This window comes from Chrysemys picta, chromosome 6 (assembly GCF_011386835.1).
Source record: "Chrysemys picta bellii isolate R12L10 chromosome 6, ASM1138683v2, whole genome shotgun sequence".
In the NCBI taxonomy this organism is placed as follows: domain Eukaryota; kingdom Metazoa; phylum Chordata; order Testudines; family Emydidae; genus Chrysemys; species Chrysemys picta.
The window spans coordinates 80,633,014-80,651,340 of record NC_088796.1 but is presented as its reverse complement, the minus strand read 5'-3'; the positions used below and the strand labels follow the sequence as shown (position 1 = coordinate 80,651,340).

Here is an 18,327-nt window from a genome sequence, read left to right as displayed (position 1 = left end):
TAAAAAAAGAGTCCCATTCAATTACATCGTGTAATGGCAGACAGCTAAAAGGAGACAAGTTTTTAAAGTGCTTATATACCAATGCTAGAAGTCTAAATCATAAAATGGGTGAACTAAAGTGCCTCGTATTAAATGAGGATATTAATCTAATAGGCATCACAGAAACTTGGTGGAATGAGGATAATCAATGGGATACAGTAATACCAGGGTACAAAATACATCAGAAGGACAGAACAGGTCGTGCTGGTGGGGGAGTGGCATTATATGTGAAAGAAAGCGTAGAATCAAATGAAGTAAAAATCGTAAATGAATCAAACTGTACCATAGAATCTCTATGGATAGAAATTCCATGCTCTAATAATAAGAATATAGCAGTAGGGATATATTACCGACCACCTGACCAAGATGGTGATAGTGACTGTGAAATTCTCAGGGAGATTAGAAAGGCTATTAAAACATTTAGCCAAAGACTCAAAAAGTAATAGCAAAACAAATTTTAAGTACATCAGAAGCAGGAAGCCTGCTAAACAACCAGTGGGGCCACTGGACAATTGAGGTGCTAAAGGAGCACTCAAGGATGGTAAGGTCATTGCGGAGAAACTAAATGAATTATTTGCATTGGTCTTCATGGCTGAGGATGTGAGGGAAATTCCCAAACCTGAGCCATTATTTTTAGGTGACAGATCTGAGGAACTGTCCCAGATTGAGGTATCATTAGAGGAAGTTTTGGAACAAATGGATTAATTAAACAGCAATAAGTCACCAGGACTAGATGGTATTCACCCAAGAGTTCTGAAGGAACTCAAATGTGAAATTGCAGAACTACTAACTGTAGTCTGTAACCTATCATTTAAATCAGCTTCTGTACCAGATGACTGGAGGCTAGCTAACGTGACACCAATTTTTAAAAAGGGCTCCAAAGGTGATCCCAGCAATTACAGGCTCATAAGCCTGACTTCAGTACCGGGCAAACTGGTTGAAACTATAATAAAGAACAATATTGTCAGACATAAAGATGAACATAATTTGTTGAGGAAGAGTCAACATGGTTTTAGTAAAGGAAAATCATGCCTTACCAATCTACTAGAATTCTTTGAGGGGTTCAACAAGCATGTGGACAAGAGGGATCCAGTGGATATAGTGTACTTAGATTTTCAGAAAGCCTTTGACAAGGTCCCTCACCAACAGGGCCAGCTCCAGGCACCAGCTTACCAAGCAGGTGCTTGGGGCGGCCACTTCGGAGCAGGGCGGCACGTCCAGCTGTTCGGCGGCAATTCGGTGGACGGTCCCTCACTTCTGCTCGGAGCGAAGGACCTCCCGCCGAATTGCCGCCGCAGATCGCGATCGCGGCTTTTTTTGTTTTTGTTTTTGTTTGGCTGCTTGGGGCGGCCAAAACCCTGGAGCCGGCCCTGCTCACCAAAGGCTCTTACGCAAAGTAAGCTGCCACGGGATAAGAGGGAAGGTGCTCTCATGGATTGGTAACTGGTTGAAAGATAGGAAACAAAGGATAGGTATAAATGGTCAGTTTTCAGAATGGAGAGAAGTAAATAGTGGCGTGCCCCAGATATCTGTTCTGGGACCAGTCCGATTCAACATGTTCATAAATGATCTGGAAAAAAGTGTAAATAGTGAGGTGGCAAAATTTGCAGATGATACAAAATTACTAAAGATAGTTAAAACTCAGGCAGACTGCAAAGAGCTACAAAATGATCTCTCAAAACTGGATGACTGGGCAACAAAATGGCCAATGAAAATTCAGTGTTGATAAATGCAAAGTAATGCACATTGGAAAACATAATCCCAACTATACATATAAAATGATGGGGTCTAAATTAGCTGTTACCACTCAAGAAAGAAATCTTGGAGTCATTGTGGATAGTTCTCTGAAAACATCCACTCAATGTGCAGCGGCAGTCAAAAGAGCGAACAGAATGCTGGGAATAATTAAAAAAGAGATAGATAATAAGATAGAAAATATCACGTTGTCTCTATATAAATCCATGGTACACCCACATCTTGAATACTATGTGTAGATGTGGTCGCCCCATCTCAAATAAGATATATTGGAACTGGAAGAGGTTCAGAAAAGGGCAACAAAAATTATTATGGGTTTGGAAAGGCTTCCGTATGAGGAGAGATTAATATGACTGGGACTTTCCAGCTCGGAAAAGAGACGGCTAAGGGGAGATATGATTGAGGTCTATAAAATCATGACTGGTGTAGAGAAAGTAGATAAGGAAGTGTTGTTTACTACTTCTCATAACACAAGAATTACGGGTCACCAAATGAAATTAATAGGCAGCAGGTTTAAAACAAATAAAATGAAGTATTTCTTCACACAACGCACAGTCAGCCTGTGGAACTCCTTGCCAGAGGATGTTGTGAAGGCCAAGACCATAACAGGGTTCAAAAAAGAACTAGATAAATTCATGGAGGATAGGTCCATCAATGGGTATTAGCCAGGAAGAGCAGGAATGGTGTTCCTAGCTTCTGTTTGCCAGAAGCTGGGAATGAGCGACAGGGGATGGATCACTTGATGATTACCTGTTCTGTTCATTCCCTCTGGGGCACCTTGCACTGGCCACTGTCGGCAGACAGGATACTGGGCTAGATGGACCCTTTGTCTGACCCAGTAGGGCCAGTCTTATGTTCTTATGAGCGCCTCAGCTCAGCAGGGAGGAGAAAGGGGGAACTACGCTGAAGGCTCCTGAATAAGGGTGCCAAATAAGTCTCTTTGTGAGGAATAGGTCTTCATGTTCAGCCTGGTTGGGGATGAAGGTTTATTTGTTTTTTCTTTTGCTATCTTACACTGGACTTGGAGCCAAGGGGCACAATAGATGGTAGGAAGTGACCCAAGGAAGGTATCTCCAAGGGCACTCCAAGGTGCCAGACCCTGATTGGCTCTCATAGGGCCCTGGGTTGGAGCCCAGTGAAGTGGGAGGGCCGAGCTCCGCTACCAATTGCCCCTGCTGTAGGAGGGGCATATGCTTCATTCCCACCCCACTCACTTCTCTGGTAAGGAGAGGGCGAGGACACTGAAAACACAAAGTGAAACAAAGTCCATACAAGGATGAGGAATTGGACTGAAAAGCTGTCCTGCTGAGGAGCAAGGCTGTCTACTGGATGTGCTATCCACTAGACCACCTGGCCCTCTGACAACCCTGTTGCATGCACATGCACACACAACTCAGAATGTGACTAAAATATAAGCCAACACTAACAAAGCATTCAAACATCTCAACAGGTTGTGGACAGTGAAGTGAAACCCTAGATTTCTGTACTCTCAACATTCCTCAAACTTACTGAAACAGTGAAAGCTCAGAATTGAGACTGATCCAGCCAGGAAGGCCCCTGTTTCCTCCCTACCAAATATCTGCTGCTCAGTGTAGTAGGGAGCAAAAAACATGGGAAAGCAGCAGTGGAGCTGGATCACTGCTGAAAGAAAGATGGAAAGGGACTGGGAAGTGTCTCAGTTAGTCAACCTTCTTGCACGCTCCTCCCTTCCCCTGCCAAATAAATAAATCAAACACAAAAACAAACAGTATAATCAGGGCCAAAGGTAGGAAGAAGACCTACACTAATTAACGTGCCGTCTTCTCCCAAGGGCTGTAGGAAGTTAATGTTTCTTGAAGCAATCAGCATTAACTCCCATGATATGCACCATGACTCTCCCTCATAAGGATCATGGAGATGGACCTAAAGCCAATGTGGTACTCAGGATGTAATAGTTAATAAGGGGTATTTAAATGTAAATAGTACTAATATTTTGCACTCATTCAGTAACTTGAACCCAAGATAAGGTATGCATTAAGCCACGTAACAATACTGGAAATAGGTATTAATCCCGACACTACAGTGTAAAAGTTAGTCTCCAAATTTAGCACCAATAGCTTTTCAAAGGGTAATTCAATATTCTGTGACTTTTCTTAGTATAACATTTACCAGCTTCTGCAGAGTTTCCCCTAGCTAAACAATCACAGTGCCCAAAATGCCAGACTTATACAAACAAACACACACACACAGAGCAAAAGAGAGAGAGTGATAGCATTTCAAACATAAGCTGCATTTGGATTTTAAAATTAAACATATTGAAAGTGAAGAATTATTCAAGATCACTTAAATTTCACTAAGAATAGCAGATAAAAATGATCAGATCCATCATCTAATTCTATTCTCCGACACGGCCTTCCTAACTCAGCAACCACACCCTGCACAGAGATGACTGGGAGCCAGGAAGCAGGCTGGCCAACAGGAGGCATAGGAGTGGCAATTGTGGGGTGGTATGAGAGCCAATCTTGGCTCTGGGGAGGAATTGAGGTTAAATCCAAGAAGAGAAGAAAAAGGGTGTGCAGGTGAGCAATGTTGTGTAGGGGAATCCAGTCTGCACGCATCATGGCCTTTGTGCATACATCTGGGCTCTCCATAGTGCTGTACCTGGTATGCAAGACCAGTGGCACCCACAGCCATATATTCACATTATGCACAGAGTATATCATGGGCAGGGGCATGTCTGCCTGGAGGTGGGGGCAAAAGAGGCAGTTTGCCCCAGACCTCCAGTTTGAGAGGTCCCAAAACTGAGTGGCATTTCAAACTACCAAACTGGGTCACAACACCACACACTGCAATTTGGCCCAGCGACCCATCATCACACTTGAGGGGGTCCAGGCCAAACCTGAGTGGCACCATGCTAAGTTAAAGTGACAGTGATTCAGTTGTGTGTACCATGTGAAAAATGTCTGGGGGCACCTCTGTGCCAGACCTCACAATGCTCGGAACCCAAATGCAAAACCCATTTCTTCAACTTTACTTTTCCTTATTAGCCCATTACAAAAATACACAATCAACCTGATCTACTTAAATGTACAAATAATTATTTAAAAATATCTCCACCATTACAACTTTTTCCTACACGAAGAGTGAGAGTTTATGTAACATTTAGTTTTGTTACTCTAATTTACTGGAAGGTAGTCAGATGAAAAGGTGCAGTGGGCCACATAAGTAAAAAAGATAGGTAGTTTAGAAAGAGGACTGGAAAAAAGCTAATGCATCACATTTGAAAGAGTAAAAAAAGAATGTCCCAGGTAACAATAGACCAATTAGCTAAATTTCAAGCCTGGGCAAATACATTGCATGGAATGCAATCAGAAAATAATTAAAAGATGATAGCAATAGAATTACTACCAGTCAACATGGTTTTATGAAAAACAGGTCTTGTCAAATAAACTCAGTACTGTTTTCTGATGAGATCACAAGATTGACAAAATATATTTCAACTTCTGAAAAGCTTAGACTTAGTACAACACAGTGTTCCAATACAAAATAGCACTATACAAAATGTAGCACATATTAAATGGATTAAAAACTGGCTAATAGATAGAAATGAAAAAGTAATTGTTAATGGGAAATCATCATCAGATGATATTGTTTCTAGTGGTGTCCTGTTCTTTGCCCAATAATATTCAATGTCTTTATCATTATGTTTTCTTCTTAATGATCATTAGCAGAGAAAAGACTAGATGGAAGTTGAAGATGGACAAATTTAGAATGGAAATAAAGCAACATTTTTAACAGTGAAGATATTTATCATTAGAACAATTTACCAAGGATTGTGGTGGATTTTTCATCACTAAAACTCTTCATATCAAGATTGGATGTCTTCCTAAAAGAGATGCTCTAGTTCAGGGGTCGGCAACCTTTCAGAAGTGGTGTGCCGAGTCTTCATTTATTCACTCTAATTTAAGGTTTCACGTGCCAGTAATACATTTTAACGTTTTTAGAAGGTCTCTTTCTATAAGTCTATAACATATAACTAAACTATTGTTGTATGTAAAGTAAATAAGGTTTTAAAAATGTTTAAGAAGCTTCATTTAAAATTAAATTAAAATGCAGAGTCCCCCAGACTGGAGGCCAGGACCTGGGCGGTGTGAGTGCCACTGAAAATCAGCTTGCGTGCCGCCTTCGGCACATGTGCCATAAGTTGCCTACTCCTGCTCTAGTTCAACCAGATGTTATGGGTTTGATACAGGAATTACTGGTTGAAATCCTATAGCCTGTGTTATGTAGATCAGCCTACTCTCCGTGATAATAATGGCCCCTTTCTGGCCTTAGCATCTATGAATATGTAAGTGATAACTCTGGAAGCAGCACCTGGGAAGCCACTGCCAGGGTGTGAGGCAGAACTATTAATGTGTATTGATGTCCAAGGTGTTCATCTATTCCCCTCTCCCATCTCCACACCCCCATGCACTCCCATATAAGTCTCCTTATTCATGTCTCCCTCCCCCGCTTCAAGAGATTGACACTGATTTTTCAGGGGGAGTATGGGAAGGGCCATGCAGCCCAGCAGTTACTGTTCCCCCTTACACCTATGCTCCTCTCTTGCATCCAATCCCTCATTCAGGCCTACTCAGGCCTGTCAAACTATGGCTGTCCTCTGCTGAGACACTGGAGATTCACCAGAAAGAGAAGCTACCTCAGGAGCAGAGTGGATAGTGGAGGCTTCAGTACCAGAGGGAGGCAGCTGAGGCTGAGAAGGGAAATTGGTAAGTGGAGTGTAGATGGGGTGTTAAGTGACTTAACTACTCATCACCTTGCTTTTTATGATTTGTATTAGCAGGATATGCATTCTAGCTACTTTCACTCAAATTTCACAAGGGTTTTCTGGGGAGAATATATATACACACATACTAAAAAGGAAGGAACTTCAGGTTACATTGTCTCTAAAATTAGTTTATACCAAACCGAAAGAAAATACAGAATGCATTATAACTGAAATAGCTTTATAATGAAATACTTATAGAGTCAAGTTTCACTGTAGTTTACGTGTTAAAACAGAAAGTGTAGTTTAAAATATCTTGACTATTTTTGGTGGGGAAAGCATGAAGGCATAGGAGGGAAATAGCAAGCCTTATACTGTATGATGCAAATGGATTCTTGGAAAATGAACAATGATTCACATGTGTAATAGGGACAAGTGGCGATTGAACAGAGAACCGCATTTTTAAGCCAACTTGTTATTACCATGTTGTGCAAATTTTAACAATAAGCCTGATTTAGCAACACTTACAGGAGGAAGCCTTGCTTACCTGAGTAGCCTCATTGCAAACCATGGGACTACTTAAGTAAGGATTATTCACGTGAATAAATTTTTCAAGATCACATACTGTTTTACTGAAGACCTAGAGCTTGTCTACACTACCTGCCAGATCGGCGGGCAGTGATCAACCCAGCGTACAGACGTGATAAATCGACCGCTGAGCACTCTCCCATCGACTCCGGTACTCCACCAGAATAAGAAGCGCAAGCAGAGTTGACAGGAGAGAGTCAGCTGTCAACTTAGCGCAGCGAAGACATCATGGTAAGTAAGTCTAAGTACATCGACTTCAGCTACGTTATTCATGTAGCTGAAGTTGCATAACTTAGATTGACCCTGCACAGTAGTGTAGACAAGCCCCTAGAAAAAAGATTGACAATTCAGCAGCATTTATCCGAACAAAGCACATGATCTGAGTGCATGCATGCTTAGTCTATGCATACATTCAAGGATAAACTGAAACACATGTGAAAAGTCCAGTTAGCATGAACACTATTGCTCCTAAATCAAATGTATTTTCAGAGTATTAAAAGCCTACTGATGGCTTTCAGATCACCCTCAATTGACTTTGAGAATGTTCCTCCCCAATTAATTCCGCTACTGTACTTCGGAAAATCTGACAAAATATCATTAATTAGATTCCAACCACTTAGAACTCTGTGAAACTTGGCAGTTTTATTCTGCAGAAGTGCATGCAACTATTTTATTTGGTATCAGTCCAAATAAATTCCCCCATCCATTTCAGTTTGAGTTTTGTGTTTGAACAAATCCAAACAGGCAATGTAAAATGCATTCACATTCTCTACATTTCACATGATTTCACATCATGACCATGCAAAACTGCTAATTTTGCATGAAAAGTTGGCAAACCTCAGAGAATGTATCATGGATCTGGTTTGAGAGGTAACTTTGGCATGAATCCAATGAGTTTTGCATAGCTGTGCTATAGTTGCATGGATTGACAAAAATAGGCAGAGTTTGGATATTGCTAACTCTCTTCAGCAGCTCTGTTTTTATTCCACATTTTGTAAAGTGCTGCAGGCGTGTACATTTATGATGCTCTATAAAGGCCCTATAATGAGAATAATAATTGCTTTTGTTTTAAATCTGGCCAGGGTTTTACATCATCCCAGCTGCCTGAAGTCCCTCCACCCTCCCCTAGGTATCCTGGGATTTCAGTTCATCAGAAGCACCACTGCTGCTGTCAATGGGCCTGGTTCTGATCTCACATTGGTGTAAATTAGGAGGTCATTAAATTCACATCAAATAAAAATAGTGTCACTGAGAGGAGAATCAGGTCCAATGTCTCTAAAGTGAAACTCACCACAATGGTTTGATTGTGTTAATATTTCTACTGCACACATATTCATTACGTATTTTTATGGGTGGAAATAAGGATGCATTCCTAGTAATGCCAGGTATGGGGATGAGGACGGAGGGGGATAAGAAGGGGAATGGGACAAGGGAAAGATGAAGAGGAATGAGGATGAGAAACAAGATATGGAGTATCAGTATAAATATAAGGATATAGAAGAGGATGGGATTAGAGATGGGGAAGAACAAGACAGGGAAGAGGAGGCCAGGGATGATATGAGGATGAAGAGTTGGAGGTTTATGGATGCCACTGGGGGAAGGAGGATGGGTGAGCATGGGGCTAAGTATGGAAATAGATTGAGGAACAGGCTAGGATTAAGGAGAGGGATGAGCAGGAGGTGGAGAAAGAAGAGCATAGGAGACAAATAAGATTAGGAAGCAGGAGCAATGGGATTGGGAAGTAGAATAGACACGGAGATGGGATGATCAGGACAAAGATATGGATAGGACTGGATGGAATGTGTGGAGGGGACTGAGATTAGGGATGAGGTGACGAATAGAGGTGGAATTCAGCTGGACAGGGATGGGATGGGAGACAGGGATGAGACTGGAATGGGAATTGGGGTGTTACTGCCTGTATGCAGGGCCTGCCTTACCAATCCAACGCAGGTACTGAAAGATGCGAAGGAGCCTGGGTAACGAAGCACAGTGCCACTGTAGTAACAGGCTCTCTCAGGCTGAGAATGGGAAGCGCCTGGGGGGCTTTTCCCCTCATCCCTGAGCCGCTCCTCCACTGCAAAGCCAGGTGCCAAGAAGCGGCTATCTCTCTTGAGCAACAGGTAGAGCTCCCGGGCAAAGGCCGGGATCCTCAGCAACACCTCATCCCCATCCTCTGACGGTGGTGGCGGTGGTGGGGAAGGTGGCGGCGGTAACTGAGAAGCAGCGCCAGATCCCTGAGGATGGGGAGACCAGTGATAGAATTCCTGAGACTCGTATTCATCCTCCGCATCCTCCTCCTCTGCTACCTCCCCAGCTGGCTGTGGTTGTCTGTCTACCAAGGAGGAGACCGAGCGGACCTCGCGGGAGCTGCCTGCCACCTGGCTAGGTGTAGCAGAAGCACTGGTGCTGCTGCTGCTGCTGTTTCCACAGCTGGGATCAGTACTGCAGCTGCCTCCACCACCACTGCCTCCAGCAGGCTCCTGCTGGCCTCTGCTCCACAGTGCTGGGAAGATGATCTCCCACTCCTCAGAGTCTCCTGATGCATGCAGACCTGCAGGAAAGCCAGACAAATAACAGCATGTGCCACAAAACAGTGTTGCACATGCCACAGCATACCACTCATGCCAGTGAACACACATATATGCCAGTATCCCCTGACTACAGCCAGTGCTCCTAACTAACAAATGCATGACACAAAGCACATCCTTGTCCCATCACCCCACTGTACCTTGCCCACAATATGTTTACTTGCAGTATATTAGTCAGCCACTAGATGTCTCTGTATTGTTTAGGAGTTCCAGACAGGAACTGTGGTCCCTGGTAAACATGGGAGATAAGCTGGAACAGGAACTGTGTGGAAACTATTGTTTGTGTTTGTAGTTGTTCTCTTTAATAAAAACACTTCCTATATAAGACTAGAGCTGAACAACAAAAATGGCATTTAGAAAACAAGTGTCAAAAGTTCCATGACAATTTTATCCTGTTTTTCAACCAACTGTAGAACTGGTCAACAAATTTGCTATTTCAATTAAACAAATGGGAGAAAAATGTCATGAACATTTTGACATGTATTTGATGAGCTCTGTTTAAGACTGACTGTGATTCTATATATCATTACAACACACCACGGCCAAATGCATATGCTTACAACACAAGTGCATGCACACATACATGCAACAATAAAACCTCCATCATTATCAAAGAATATTAATGACTGTGTTATTGATTATTAATTATTATTATTAATGATTTATTATTTTATTTATGATTAATGATTTTATTATTAGCGATATGTGTATATGATATATAAATTATCACTTGCATGAAATACTCAACAGAACAACATATTCATCTGATTCTGTGGGTACATTATGTGTGTACATATACATTCTAGTCAGGGGTTCTCACAACAAATTTTTTGATGGCCTCGAAGTGCGGCCACCAACTTTTGCTGGTGGCTGTGATGACAATTTTTCCTAAATAGTTAATTAACTTTAAGAATAACAAATATATATGCACATGCATGTGTCCAAATCATTGTAATTTATTGGATCTTTTTACAGACTCAATAATAAAATTAATATACAGTTGTCTCTCTTTTTTATAGGCCCTAAACAGAATAGAAACACAAATAAGGTGCACTGCAGGTTCTTGTCTTTTTTGTTGTTGCATCTTTTCCTTTTTTTTGGTTGCTTTTTTAAAAAGACTTGCAAGGTAGTAAGTCTGCTGCTGTGAAAAGTGATATTAACAAACATACAAATATCACTTTCCACAGCAGCAGACTTACTCAGTCCTGGAAAACCTAGGGACAAATTAAGCCTTGGATGGGGAGATCGGTAGGGGGGGAAGTAGGGGACAGGGGGGAATGCATGATGGTGCGGTGGAGGCAGCAGGGACCAGAGGAAATGGGGGGTGAGCCCCGCAGCGAGGCGTTGGAGCCCTGTGGCCAGAGCCTGCTGCCTGCTACGCCAGGGCTGGAGCCCAACTCTACCTCCCCAGGAAACTGGGGAACTCACTAGCTGCCTCCTCCTCCAGCATGTATCTCTCCAGAGGGGAGCAGGGTCCAACCCCTGCTAGTGGCCCTCGGGCCCATCACTGCCCAGGAGGCTGTGGCTGCAAGAAAAGTCCCTGGTGGCCGCATGCGGCCACGGTGGCCACATTTCAGAAACACTTAAGATATACTTAACCTTGCCTCACCACAGGGGGATGGGCTAGATAACTTCTTGAGGTCCCTTCCAGCCCTACATGTCTATGATTCTATGAATCTCTCTCTGTGTGAATATTTTATATTACATTTATATATAGTTATTCATAATTTGTACATACATACACTATGAATAATGTTCTACTCATAATGTGTATTTATACAAACATTATGAATATTAGTATACACACATATAAATATTATGAATATTATGTAAAACACACACATACTACAAACATTGTATATGTGGGAAATCACTCCGTGCCATATGATCATATATACATATGTTATTGATATATATGTTACCAGATCCTTCATACAGTACTGATTAGTTGCAAAGTAATGTGCACAGGTTGGCTACAAATAAGAGAAGAAAGCAGCAGTAACATGCTGGACCACTGATTTTCCTCTCCTTCTTTTAATCCCATGCTATGGAAAGTACAGAAATGAGCGCCAAAGAAAGGGATAAGTTTACCTGAAATGATCCCATTTGATAGGAAACACAGCTGATAAAAAATGCAGCAAATGTGGCTCAGTCGCATCCCCGTTTTCTTTTCCATCCACTTCACTGTCCCAAACACACCGAGGGAGCAGCTTATTTACACTCTTTATTTATTCCGGTTTATTGGCTTCTGTTGCTGCTGCCTGTCCTGAATGGGTTGTGCCCTGAACTGCCCCAGTTCTTTGTATGGTTGTGGGTTGCAAGTTGCTGCCTCTTCACTGGGTGTATGTCCGAGTTTGTGGGAGGCAGGGAAGAAGGGAGGGGGAAGAAGTGGAGCGGTATTAAAATTTGCAGCAGCTCCCCAGTGGATTATCTGATGAGGCTATTTTCTGATTTACAGGAGGCAGCCGGAGGAGAAGGCAGAGCCGGAGTCCGGCAGAGTGAAACCACCTCCAAGCCAGCAGAGAAGCACAGGCCAGTTGGAGAGTCGAGAGGGTGTCCTAGAAAGGAGAGGGAGCAGCACACGCAGAAGCAGAGAAGGAGAGAGAGAGTTATCTGTGCGCAGAGAGTGTCACCCTGCACAGCAGTAAGAGGGGATAGCGGTGGACGAGCGGCGAGAAGGCGAGAGCTGTAGGCAGCACCCGGAGAAGAGGAGCCAGCATGTGCCCCGGCTCTGGTCACCGCGCTCTGCGACCAGGCGGCTGCGAACTCTCCCTAGTGGGGGGCGGCGGATTAAGGGGAAGGGGGGGATCCCCCAAACTCCTGCAGCTTGCTCCCGATTGGTTGCTCCGGCCAGCACTATTTGCATGCCCCCAAGCCAGAGGTATAGCAGGCAGGTATAACCCCGGTCTCCCGCTGCTGCTCCAGTGTGAACAGCCGGGGGGAGCGGGGGGCGGGGGGAGCTGCTGCTGAGCCAAGGCACAATGCTGCAATCCAAGCGATTTTCCAAACGCCTCTGAGTTGCGTTTCAGTGTTAAGGCAAGGAGCGGGAAGATAATGCAATTAGTCACGGGATTCTCCAGGGCTTCCACACACAGCCTGTGCCTCAGCCCACACCCCCTCCTCCCTGCTGCCCATCACACACCCACACAGGACCGTGCATACTCATATACTCACACCTCCTAGTCCAGTCACACAACCTTATAACACAAGACACACGTAGTCTATATATCGAAACACCCCATAACACCCTCACTATACATTTTACACACACAACGCATTATAAATAAACACAAATTATACCCTGTCTAGGACAACACAAGCACACTATACACACAGAGTAATACACATCATGTCCTACACACACAACCCCTATGTGAACACACAGAGGCTACATACACACACAGTCACACAGAAAAACTCACACCATGTCCTATACTTGCAAAGTAACATGCACAAACACACTAGACTACACTGCACATACACTAAACACCTTAAAAAAAAAGTATCCCTTCTCTCCCCCTGCCCCGACCTAAAAGGCCTTTGCTTCAAATTCAAGGCACTCAAGATTTACCATTTCTGTCTGTTTTGTGTAACTTGATTCCAAACTCCCTTTTTGCCCCCACTACACAGCTCTCCATGGAAACCCAATACTTCCCACCCCAATCCCTGTCAGCTGAGGAATGATTAAATGAGGAGCCAAGTAATATATTAAAACAAATATCTAAAATCAGGGTAAGCTGCAAAATCAACAGATAAACACCTCCAAATCTGAGACTGATTTCTCATCATAACCTTTGTTATTCTACCTACCATTTCTGATGTCAAAGGTGATGACTATGCCTTAAGGGAAAACAGAGTAATATAGTTTTGTGAGGAAAGACATCTTTTTGATAAGAGAAAACTACAAAGTTGCAAGAATTTCTCCTAAAAGCTATAGAGATATTAAAACAAAAAGAAACACCACCATATCGTTATGCTCCAAATAAAAAAACATGTTTAGACTTCACAGAAGCCAAATGTACCTTGGGGTCTGATCTCTGCTCTGAGTGTTCAATAGCTAAAGAAATTTTGCACAACAAGGGTGTGTATTCTTAACTACCTCCAAACAATATTCTTGATTAGTTATTTGGTTTTATGGAAAAAATTACTCGAGAGTGATCTTTAATTGAGCCAACTTTCAAACTAAGCAAAAATCAGGGAGGGTTGTAAAAACTAGACAGATTTATATTTAACAGCTTAAAAAAATAATTTCTCCGTCAGTGCAAGTTAGTATTCATGTGTCATTTAAAATGCATTCTTATAGTAAAACTTTGATACCTGACTAAATATTATTTCACATTTTATTTTGCAGTACAATTAGTTAGTTAATAGGCCCAATGCCACAGTCTTTTCGCAGGCAACACCCTCATTACAGGGGAGTTTTGTCTGAGTGTGTACTGTAGAATGTGGCCTAAGTTCTACCACTAATTGCAATTTGAAGTATGAATGAACAAAAGCATATAGAAAGGGTACGAAAGTGTATCAGAAATAGGGATATTGTATATACAGTTTAGTACACAAAGTGGAGGTTTAAAATTAACACCCAATCAACAGTAACCAGAACTCAAGACACAATGTTGTACTTTGTTTTTATTACACTGGGAATCAGATTGGCATAACAATTTTTGGATTTCCCCAATTTAAGCTAGTCCTTTTGGACCAAATCCTTTTTGCCTTACTCATGTGTGTAACCCCCCATGAAGCCAACAGGACTAACATAAGCAGAATTTGACCCCTTGAGCACAAGCTGCAGGAGGTAGAGGGATTGTGAGAGAGCAACTGTGAGAGGTTTTAATATATTTGACTTTATCACAAACAAACAATAAAGGAGTATTTCAAATATTCAAAGAAATATTCTACAAATAGGAAAACAAAGCTGCAATACATTTCCTTGGCTCATTTTGTGTTTTATTGTATTAATAGTTAAAATAAAAATGTAGGGGAAGTTCTCTATGTTTAACTTTGGGGAAAGTTCACTATAAAACAGAGCTCCTACTGGTGTTCATTAGTTTTAACAAAGAGTCTGGTCATAGGTTAATACTGGTAGACATTGTTGTAGTCCACCACATGTTAACTGTTGTCACTGTAAGACTAGTAGAGGGAAGTCTATATGTAAAAGAATAAGAACTGAAAGAACAAAGCAATGGTTTCCTCCTGTGATTATTTTGTAGAGAGTATGAGATTGTATCCACGTATATACTGTACAAAAGAGTTTAACAATTCACAAGTCCACCAAAACTCTGTCTGCAACACAGTACCTGTTTTACATACCACAGCATAGTATGATTACCTTAAAAACCCTTTCTTCATATTGCTGGATGTAATTTACTATGTAGCTGTAAACTAAGAAGAAATACTACATTTATTTAAAGAAATATCTGAGAAATTAGTTAAATGAAATATCATTCCTATAGTTCCTATTTGTTTAAAAAAATTAATAAACCAATTTTTCATTGTCTAATCCCCGCATGAAAATTATACTAAACAGGAGGACAAAATTAGCATAATTCTTGTTATAATCTTTAGTACATGTATGTCTAAAAAAAATAAATTTTCCATTCACAATGCAGGGTAAAATGAAAATTATTGAAGATACTCAGTTTTGCTCCCTTGAGTCTTGAGATTACTCTTCATCTTTGAGAACAGTTTAATGCTGTAGTTTTCTAATTGCCACTAGTGGAATCAGCAGTCTAGCATGTAATATCACAGAATTGCACTGAATTTACAGTGACTAATTAAATAAAAACAGTGGGCCAAATCATACCCTTCCATAGACAAACTTTGCAAGGTAGGTGCAGGGGAGGAAGGGAGGCCCTAAAGATATATCAAAAACTGCATAGGCCAGCTCCTTAGCTGGTGTAAATCAGTGTAGCTTCACTGATTTCAATAAAACTTTAGCAACCTACTCCAGCTGAGGATCTGGCTCCATGTGTTTATATTCACCCAGTTTCTGAGGTGTCATCTGTTGTGGTTAAAGGGCAAGGTGTTGCTCCCCATGACCTGAGCAGAGATTGAGAACTTTTAACCTCATGGTTCTGCCCAGATCAGTCTGGGACATCCCATGGATCTCAAAGTACTTGCAGACAACTGAAGCATTCATCTGTCTTGCCCATCCATGCCCCTAAGAAAGAAACATGGCCTCATCTAAATCCATGCTGTCAATGACTTTCTACTTCTACTTTCTCAGTCACCTGTTACTAGGTGGGACATCTTCTTCCCTATACCCAAGAATAATAGGTAAATGCAATCTAGTCATTTAATAACAAGAGTTAAGTTTAACATGGTGTGAAACATGCAGCTGATTTTTTAATAAGTCCCCCTCTAATTTAATATAGATTCCATCCTCAACCACTGCCTTTTTCCTTGGCTTATTTTGTTTCTATAATTATGACTGTAAAGGTCATATCAAACTTATATTCATAACAAGGAATTTGATTTTCACAAGTACAATCCATTTCTACATGATTGCCTTAATATTTTATTACAATGTTTTAAATTGTAATAAAAAATCTTAAAAAATCTTTAAGCCTTTCTGCAGTGGTTGAGTTGTTAATGATTTGATATATATGCTTTATAAGTCTCTGACTGATGAAACTCTTGAGGATTACTGAGCTTTTGGATACATTTGTTTCAAATTTTTACAATTTAATGAAATATACTAGATAAATAGAAGAAACTATGCTGGTTTGAATGGTGCTTACTACTTTAACACCACATATCATATGACTATTCAGATTAGAAACAGAAACACATGTCTTCCTGTTTCTGGAGAGCCTTGCAAATGTTATCTCAATATAAATAAACTTTTGTGCAAACTGCAGGTTGAATTATACATTTTTTTTTTTTTAGGTAAATGTGAATGGAAATAAAATTTGTTGATTTTTTTTTAAAAAGCATGAAGTCAGTTTCCCCATTTTAGAGAAAGCTGTGCTTATTGCCTGTTAACTCACTGACTCTGAATCTTTAATCTGTAATTCTATACCATTATTTACATCTTAAATAAACCCTTCATTTTGACCATGTATGTATTTAAGATCACTTCAAAAGACTTTTTAGTAAAACTTGCCTTAGAGCAAATCTCAGTTATATCTAAACTCAGTAGTACAATCATGATAACCTGTGGAGTAGGATATAAGTGTCAAACTACTGTGAATTTAATACTGCATATTTACTGAGTTGGCACTTCTGATTTAAAATGTCAACACTGTAAATATGTAAAGGTAAGCTCACAGTAGTTTGATGTTTATATGTTATGCCACAGATTCTCATGACTGTACTGCTAAGTTAAGATAATTCAGTGAGATTTGGTCTTGGTAAGGTATAATCATTGACTTGTGAGTTATTTCCCAAAGTCACACTGTGAATTTAATCTAGATCTTTGTGGGTGGTAGCTGTAAGTAAAAATACACTTAGAACACACTATTTATATAACCTGTTGGCTGCGTAATCATAATCACTTATAGTCTTTTCATTTAGTATAAAGCGACAAAGAGTCCTGTGGCACCTTATAGACTAACAGACGTATTGGAGCATAAGCTTCCGTGGGTGAATACCCACTTCGTCAGACGCTTCCATCCAGGAAAGCTTATGCTCCAATACATCTGTTAGTCTATAAGGTGCCACAGGACTCTTTGTCGCTTTTTACAGATCCAGACTAACATGGCTACCCCTCTCATTTAGTATACTATTTTTCTTAGAAATGTGGATGTTTGAAATTAAGGTACTTTAGACAGTCTTCATACAATTTAACAAAAAGCAATCCTCACAGTAAAAGAAATCAAGGCATCAGATGCAAATTGTAGCCCCATAATTAAAAGCAGTAAGGGCCCTCCACAAACATCAGTTTCTCATAACATAAGATGCAAAGTCTCTCAGAAAGACGTGCTTACTCCATACTTCTGACAGAGATGTCCCCCCATATAGAACTAGCATCCTTCCAATCTGAGACATCATGGCCTTCTATAGTGATCAACTGTTGTCATTTCATACACAAGTCTCTCACAAAAAACAGCTTCCCATTTGAAATACCAAGGAACCCCTACAACGAACTGTTGTTCAAATTTGAGACTCCTCAAGTCTCCGCATGAAAAAAAGAGTCCACTATTTTTAGAAGAGGCTTCTTGATTTGAAATAGAGGCTTGCATCTTAAAAAAAAAAACACTGTATCCCATTTATGAGATGCCAAAGTTCCCCCCAAAAGTTCATCCTCTAAGATTTCTACTCCCTCTATTGGCATGCTCCCATGCTTCCATATTCATCCGGTAAAGAACCCAGGAGGTCACTGTGATGCTGGAAGACCAGGTGCCAGCACTTGTCAAGGCTGTAGCTATCAGCTAAGCATACTGACAATTCATAACTGGAAACCAGATCAGCTCATCTGTATGTTACTATTGTTCAAGATAAGTGTTAGACTTGTAAAGATGTGTTTAAGTGTTTAGATTCTATCAAATGCTTGTACATTGCATTAATCTTATTTGTAATATATCCCATGCTGTAAGAGGATATGTAAGTTTTGCTTTATAACTGTAAAAATACCTGGTCTGAACTTATGAACCCAGGCAGAAGGAGTAGTTC

General features: G+C 41.0%; 1 protein-coding gene across 3 annotated transcripts in view; it reads right to left on the bottom strand.

The window, feature by feature from the left end:
• ADAMTS19 (ADAM metallopeptidase with thrombospondin type 1 motif 19) overlaps positions 1–18,327 on the bottom strand; it is a 326,693-nt gene that overhangs the window by 250,394 nt on the left and 57,972 nt on the right. The window contains exons 1-2 of one of the 3 annotated variants that reach the window (XM_005303066.5): positions 11,806–12,646; positions 9,064–9,677 (exon numbers count right to left, since the gene is read on the bottom strand). The exons of 1 other annotated variant lie outside the window; for it this stretch is intronic. In XM_005303066.5, the coding sequence (XP_005303123.2) occupies positions 9,064–9,677; positions 11,806–11,890 (699 nt within the window). In that variant the 5' untranslated portion in view covers positions 11,891–12,646. Of the gene's footprint in view, positions 1–9,063; positions 9,678–11,805; positions 12,647–18,327 lie in introns of those variants that run through there. One more of the 3 variants, XM_065599318.1, reaches the window with a different exon arrangement.